The sequence below is a fragment of the Neltuma alba genome, unplaced genomic scaffold, assembly GCF_004799145.2.
Source record: "Neltuma alba isolate B1F8T4 unplaced genomic scaffold, ASM479914v2 tig00006230_pilon, whole genome shotgun sequence".
Classification (NCBI taxonomy): domain Eukaryota; kingdom Viridiplantae; phylum Streptophyta; class Magnoliopsida; order Fabales; family Fabaceae; genus Neltuma; species Neltuma alba.
In genome coordinates this window covers 28,113-35,887 of record NW_021634395.1, presented here as the reverse complement: position 1 = coordinate 35,887, position 7,775 = coordinate 28,113, and the positions used below count along the sequence as shown (strand labels likewise).

Here is a 7,775-nt window from a genome sequence, read left to right as displayed (position 1 = left end):
TAGTATCATGCGTATTGACCAATAATGGTTTGATAGTTGGAGTGTTTAAAGCCTATTTCCTTTTGACAACAGTGAAATTTATTATCAATTAAAAAAATAATGGTTAGGTTGAGTGAAAATAATTTGATTTTTTTTTTCAAAGATGGTCATTGATTCCCACAAGTTATTATAGGGGGTCCTCTTGCACTTGTATCACTGAAAATTAATTTTTCGTATTTTATTAAATGAAATACAGAGGGTGCAAAAAATTGCTATAATTGATCAATTAATGGAATTACTCATGGTGATCCATTTTAGCAAGTAAAAGAATCTGTCACTTGAATTGCGGTTATATTAATTAATTAATTAATCATTCAGCGATAATGGAAAATCTAATAGCACCAATCCTCTTACGCTGTATACAAAAGTTGATAATGCAAAGCTCATTATCTCGGCAATTATTACTCATTATGCTGCTAAATATGTGTGTTTATTGACTAATTTGTAGAATTCAGTTGGCTATTTATAATGAAATATAGTATTATTAACTAATTTGTAAAATTAAGCTGATTATTTATAACCAATACAGAGATTTGTGATATTATATACATAAATTTTGAAGTGTTCCTATAATTTAATGATTAAAATCAAACATAAAAAGACAAAAATACTCAATGAAAAATGTATTACGAGAAAGAAAAATTTAATACCACCTCTCATACTTAATATAAAATTTATTTTGTAGTGATAATTTTGATCACTCTAAATGAAGATATCATATTAGAATCAAACTAAAATTACTAAATGAGTATTTCTCCAATTAAAAAAAGTTTTATATTTAAGACTGGAAGAGTATTACATTTAGTATAGCAGGATAAAATATGGGTTAAGGCTCATCTAAATATATTTAAAACTCTAAAATATTTTGTGATGTAATTATAATTTTAAAATTTTAAAATATTAGATACATATTAAAAAATATTTTAAGATGTTGATTAGAACTGTCAAAATAGAGTAATCTCTAAATCTTAACCCATATAACATTCATACTTCTAATATGCCGTGCCACGTGGGCCCTCCATTACCACCTCTAGCCTCTCGCCACGTGTACGGCACATGGTTTGCCTCACATGCCACCTGTAACTGCAAGGAGCGACAGGCAATAATTCCGGAAAAACGAAAACCCCCCCAGACCAGAAGAGAATCTCCCTTAGCAAAGCCTGACCTCATTGACTAAAAGGCCCTCTCATTTTCTACAAATAACAATATATGCCACTCGTATAGGAATCCTTCGTAGGTCGTATTTATACGATGCGGATATATAATCCGCTTCATCTTTTTCTCTCCTTCCCCTAGATTTAAGCCTCAAAGCTCTCAAAACTTTCACGACGATAATCTTCATTTTCAATCTTTCTTTGTTTCTTTTTATCTTTTCCTCTCTTTCTCTCTCTGGCTGGCTCGCTTTCAGCGCGTGTCGGTGTACAGATCTTGCGCACTATACGCTCTTCTTTCTCTCTCCACAGTGTGCTTTCTTCATTTACTCATTCAGCTGCACCTAATCGTGGTTGCCTTTTCTCTTGGTGGAAGCTTGCGTTTGGGTTTTGTGAACGCAGATCTTGGGGGGGGGGGTGTGAAAATGAGATAGTTCTCGTTTCTTCTGGGTTGGAGCCTGGTCGCTTTTTGATTGTGGTTGGTGGTGGTGGCTGCTGGTTGGTGGTGCGGGCGGTACTATTGAGAATTGGAGAGGGAAGGTGCATGTGGGATTTCATTTGGATTCTATGTTTCGTGAAGGATTTGGGGAAGAGAATCCGCTGGGATTGTGGACTTGTGATCCGGAGCAGGGGTAGGTGGGGCAAATGTGGTTGAGTTTTGGGGAGAATTGAGACCTCGGCGTTTTTATTTTGTGAGTTTGTATCTCTAATCTTAACTCCATAGGACGGTTTTGGAGACTGTTTTGGCGTCGCCACAAAATGCAGCCAGATCAAAGAAAAAAGGTGGATTGTTAATTTTGTTACCCTGCTTGATAAACCTTTTGGCCCCGCTCAAATTATGTAACTTGAACAAATATTATTGCTTTTTGAAGTTCTGTCTGAATAATGGAGCTACCTTTTATGACAAATTGGATCAACGGCTTGATAAAGTCATGTTTATGTTGGTTGGTACTGGAATTTTCGATCCTCTGAAGCTAATCGTTTGGATAAGCCTCAGCCAAGTTGGTTCATCGGGGTTTTCTGACATGTCATTGCGTGCTATAATTTCTCTCATCTTCTCTATCTCTCACCGTCTTTTTTCTGTGACTAAGGGAGGATTCAATCTGTTGTTGAAATTCTCACCCCATCTTCGTGCTCTAGCTCTTAGATATTTGTTTTCCGTACTTTGTCTCAATAGAAGAGAGCATTCCTCTAATTAGATGGTTATAATTTTAACCCGGCATCAGATCAGTGTTTGTCTGTTGCTATTTGTTTTTATTAACGGTAAATATTATTGACTATATTTTAATCGCTCCTCTTTTTCCTGCTTTCCGCTTCTTCACCTCTGGCTATGATTCCTGTTCTTCTCGTCTCTGTTTCCTTTGAAACTTCCCTTGGGGTGTGATTCCTTCTTCCCACTCATGAATGGGCGTTACTGATCATGAGCAAGAACTGCCTCTGAATTCTAAATGGCAATCGAGTACGATATATAGGTATACGTCATCCGCGTCATTGACTTGTTGCTGCTGAGTTCAAAAGCAATTAGCAAGTGCTATTTGGCTTATTTGAAATCTTTAATGCGAGTAGAATGGGGAAAAAATGATGTATTGGAAGAGAGTTGTTCTTGGGTCATGAAAAGATTGGTGTCTCACAAGAACTGTAATCTATTTAATGGCTTAAACACTATGTTAGTTTTATCTGAGTCTATTAATCTAGGTACATTATCCTTGACTTACACATCTGTATAATGCCTAGTAATTTTATAAATGATTATAAGTTATTTAATATAAATTAAGATCTCCTTATGAGAAAGTTCAGGAAATTTCTATTTTGTTTTAACTTGCATAAAATAAATTTGATCCTCGTTTGTTGCTTTCACTTGATTAATGAAAGTTTCCACATTGTCAATATTGTGCTTTCTTGAGAATACTATGCTAAATAACTTCTTATTGCTGCTGCAGAGTTCAACAGAGATTGAATTTTTCTCTGAATATGGTGATGCCAACAGATATAAAATTCAAGAAGTCATTGGAAAAGGAAGTTATGGCGTTGTTTGTTCAGCAATTGACACTCACACCAGTGAGAAAGTGGCAATAAAGAAGATACATGACATCTTTGAGCACATCTCTGATGCTGCCCGTATTCTTCGTGAGATAAAGCTGCTCAGACTTCTTCGGCATCCAGATATTGTTGAAATTAAACACATCATGCTGCCTCCTTCTAGCAAGGACTTTAAGGATATTTATGTTGTTTTTGAGCTTATGGAGTCTGATCTTCACCAAGTCATTAAAGCTAATGATGACTTAACGAAAGAGCACTATCAGTTTTTTCTTTACCAGCTACTTCGAGCATTGAAGTATATTCACACTGGTATTCTTCAATATCTTCTTATTTAGGCAATTTGATATCCGATACTTGATTGTGGTTTCCTTACTTGAATTCATGTGGTCTGTATAAGTGTGTAATTTATGTTTTTAACATTCATGAATCATTATATTTTTTACTTAATCCCTTTTTATAAGTTATGTGAAATAAAATCATTGTTCATTATATATATTAACCAATAGGGAAGAGTTTGCGATAGGGCATTTTGTTTTGTTCGAATATTCAAGTTTTCCTGTAACTTCAATATGGGTTTTGCATTATCCTGACATTGCATACTATCTTGCCTCACTCATTTTAAGCTATTCCTTTGCCCCTTTTGCAGTTGTTTTGTTCTATTCTTGATTTTTTTTATTGGGTACATGGCTACATTGCAGCAAACGTCTATCATCGAGATCTGAAACCAAAGAATATATTGGCCAATGCAAATTGTAAACTCAAAATCTGTGATTTTGGGTTAGCTAGAGTTGCCTTCAGTGACTCACCAACTACTATATTTTGGACGGTATGCAATTCAACCCATTTATCTGTTTTTATTTTATTTATTTTATTTTTTCCTTTTTAGCTTTTTCTCCACTTTAAATGATATTAGTTTTAAAGTTTAATTATCGTTTTCAAAAGTAGAAGACGGTGTTTTGATTCTTACTCAATATGCAACTGTAGGATTATGTTGCCACAAGATGGTATAGAGCTCCAGAGCTTTGTGGATCATTTTACTCAAAGGTATCCCTTCATTCAGATTATTTGTGACAGTGAGAAATTGACTTACGTGTGGTCTTCTCACCCTACCTTAGTTCAAGATCATTAAACATGCATTTGAAATTGCACATGCATGCTCTGTTTACTTCCTTTCCCATCAATTTCTTTGTTGCGTTCCTCTTGTTCCAACATGATTGATTGAAGGAAGTTACTCAGACTATTTGAGATATTCAGTAAAATGAAAGGCTATAAATAGGGAAAATAAAGAGGAATATATAAAAATATATAAACTTGAAGATGAAAGCCAATTTTTGTACCACGTTTGGGATGTTGGAAATTGCAAAAGCTTATTTTTTTCCCCCAATGTCATAATGCAGTATACACCAGCAATTGATATCTGGAGTATAGGTTGCATCTTTGCAGAAGTACTTACAGGAAAACCACTTTTTCCTGGTAAAAATGTCGTCCATCAGTTGGATCTGATGACTGATTTGCTTGGGACTCCCTCACTGGATACAATATCTCGGGTAAATTGATAACCCTTCCAGTGTTTGTGGAAAAAAATTGTTATTTAGGCTTGCTTTAGTCTCTGGCTGACATTGTTTTTCACATGACTTTCTTCTATGTTGGATGCAGGTTCGTAATGATAAGGCGAGGAGATATCTGACTAGCATGAGGAAAAAGCAACCTGTGCCATTTTCACAAAAATTTCCTAATGCAGATCCTTTAGCTCTACGATTACTGGAAAGATTGCTTGCTTTTGATCCGAAAGACCGGCCTACTGCTGAAGAGGTTTGTTACCTTTTGCTCTGTTGCTTATGTATGTGCATTGAGAAACATTATAGATTAATATTTAACTGCCTCAGTATTTTCCAATTTCCTTGGACAAAAGAAGGCCTAGTGTGTTATAGAGGTTGTACACCAAACTGGAAAATGTTGCCTTCAGTTTCTTGCTCCAGATGCTGAGTGTTTTTTGATCTTGCGGGTTTTCAGGCATTGGCTGATCCTTACTTTAAGGGATTGGCAAAGGTTGAGAGGGAACCGTCCTGCCAGCCTATCAGTAAAATGGAGTTTGAGTTTGAAAGGCGAAGAGTTACAAAGGAGGAAATACGAGAGCTAATTTTCCGTGAGATTTTGGAGTATCATCCGCAACTGTTGAAGGACTACATAAATGGAACAGAGAGACCTAATTTTCTTTATCCGAGGTTTTTTTTCCTTGGCCTTGGATGCATTTTAACTTCTATGTTGTCCTTCTATTGATAAACTTGTAGTCAAATTTCTATTTTGTTATTTTCTACTTATACTTTCTGGGTGTGTATTCTTTACAGTGCTGTTGATCACTTCAGGAAGCAATTTGTTCATCTTGAGGAAAATAGTGGTAAAAATGGCCCCATGCCTCTTGAAAGAAAGCACGTTTCTCTTCCAAGGTAATTCATAAATGCAGTAACTCATTGCATTTTCCAATTATTTGTTTGTATTGTAACTTCATTGATGTAATTAATGCCTTTGGTTTTATTATTCTTATGACGGGGATGAATGTTCTGTGATAAATAATAATGATGGCCATTTGTTGCAATAATTCCAACTACTCCTATCTTCTAATTCTGAACGAGGGGCATAATTGGAAACATCCATTAATTGCACTTAAAATTGGGTAGTTTTTGGTTTAAATAAGACCAACAAAATCACGTAGTTTCTGCTTTTATAATTGAGACTAGGGAGTGCAACCTACCATGAATTTCCTAGAACAAAACATTTGATGTATATGTGTAAAGAAAAACCGATAAAGAGCAGCTTAGCCTGTTCTGAGTTAGCTCTAATTGCAGAAAGAAACTGCAACCATGCGCATCAGCTCTCTGTTATGTAATCTTTTCATGAAGTGTCCAATTTAGTTCTTTATAGTCAGTGGTGCGATTGAATACAAATGCATATCAGTTTTCTAAGATTAATCTACTCTGTTGGGTTGTGGATGAGTATTATAAAGCATGACTTGCATATTTTTAGTCCGCATACATTAAAATTTTGTGCGAGAAGCAAGGGTTTATATTGTGGTAAATTAATGGCGATGAAGCTATTCTCCCTTGAATTTATTTTCCAGTTGTGATTAATGTTGCTCTTTCAATGTTGGTGTGGGGGGCAGTTACCTCAATGGGTTAACATTATCCTCAGTTTTTCCCGGCATAATTTGCTGCCAAATATGTGCATTTTTTACAAGAGTCTCCATTTCTGAGAACTTCAGGGGAAGTTATTATGTTTTGCTCATATCTCGGATCTATTGGTAGGTCAACGGTTGTGCATTCAAATATGGTTGTACCAAAAGAGCAATCGGATATCAATTCCGGCAAGAACAGGCAAACATCTGAGGAATATAATAAGAATCCCAGAGATACAGAAATTTCTGTTACAAGGTCAATGCAGGGGCAGCTGAGAGTCCCAATGGGTATGGAATTGCTGTTGTTGTGTTCAGTTAATGTTTTACATTTATGAATAACTGAATTGTTGACATTGTCTTACTTCTCAGCAAAACCCGGAAAAGTAGTTGGACCAGTTGTTCCTTACGAGTACGCGAGTGTGGTCAAGGACTCTTATGATCCAAGGACATTTATCAGAGGTTCTATGCTTCCTTCTCAAGCTGTTCACCCTACTTATTATTACCACAGATCGAGCTCTGGAAATCAAGAAAGGTCAGCTACAACAGAGTCTGATAAGGGTGTATCCGTGCAAGCCAAACACGCGCATTCTGAAGTTCGTGCCAAAATAGCTCCAGATATAGCTATTAATATTGATACAAACCCTTTTTTTATGACACGGGCAGGAGTGAACGGCATCGAACAGGATGATCGAATAGCTATGGATACGAATCTAATACCAACGAAGGCTCAATATGGTCGGATTGGTGCCACCACAACGGCAACTACTGGTCATAGAAAGGTTGGTCCTGTTCAGTATGGCATGACTGGTATGTTTTAGGAGTTATCACCTGGATATTTTGGCCAATGAAGGAGAAATCGTTGTAGAGAAAGGCCCTTTATGGGAGAAGGCACGTGGGTCTCTCGTAGGTTCTGTAAAATAAGGGTGAGCGAGGCCGTGAGGCAGTCATTCCCTTCGAAGAGCCTGCTTTCTCTGGTCAAGAGATGCTTTAGACTTTGGTAAGAAGGTGTATAATTGGAATTAACTTCTACTTATTGAGATCCTCTTTCATATCTCCCTCTCTCCCTCTCTCCACTCAATTATGATTAATAAAAAGGATGAATCGTATGTAAATTTCTGTAGTATTTGTTATGCAGTTCCTTGAAGAGTGTCGCAGGAAAATTCAATCTATGTTTTTTCCTTGGAGTTTTATGTGTTTTACTAAGAACTATGTTTGACTCTTTAAAATTAGTTTTAATAAGACAGAAGGATAGATTACTGAAATGTGAAAATTTCTAAATAGTTCCGTGGCATAATTTTTTATTTTTTCCCTCAAGGGACTTCTTTGATGTTTGATTTTGTTGCCAAATGACCCTGTTGTCTGTAGAGAAGGGA

The 7,775-nt window shown here is 36.1% G+C and overlaps 1 protein-coding gene across 1 annotated transcript; it reads left to right on the top strand.

Moving 5' to 3' along the window:
• Window positions 1-1,339: 1,339 nt before the first annotated feature.
• On the top strand, window positions 1,340-7,451 carry LOC114749926 (mitogen-activated protein kinase 20-like). Its single transcript, XM_028938463.1, has 10 exons — window positions 1,340-1,973; window positions 3,131-3,539; window positions 3,929-4,056; window positions 4,215-4,274; window positions 4,628-4,777; window positions 4,887-5,042; window positions 5,244-5,455; window positions 5,579-5,677; window positions 6,533-6,690; window positions 6,772-7,451. The coding sequence occupies exons 1-10, from the start codon at window positions 1,950-1,952 to the stop codon at window positions 7,218-7,220; spliced, it is 1,845 nt and encodes a 614-aa protein (XP_028794296.1). The 5' UTR covers window positions 1,340-1,949; the 3' UTR covers window positions 7,221-7,451.
• Window positions 7,452-7,775: the final 324 nt, after the last annotated feature.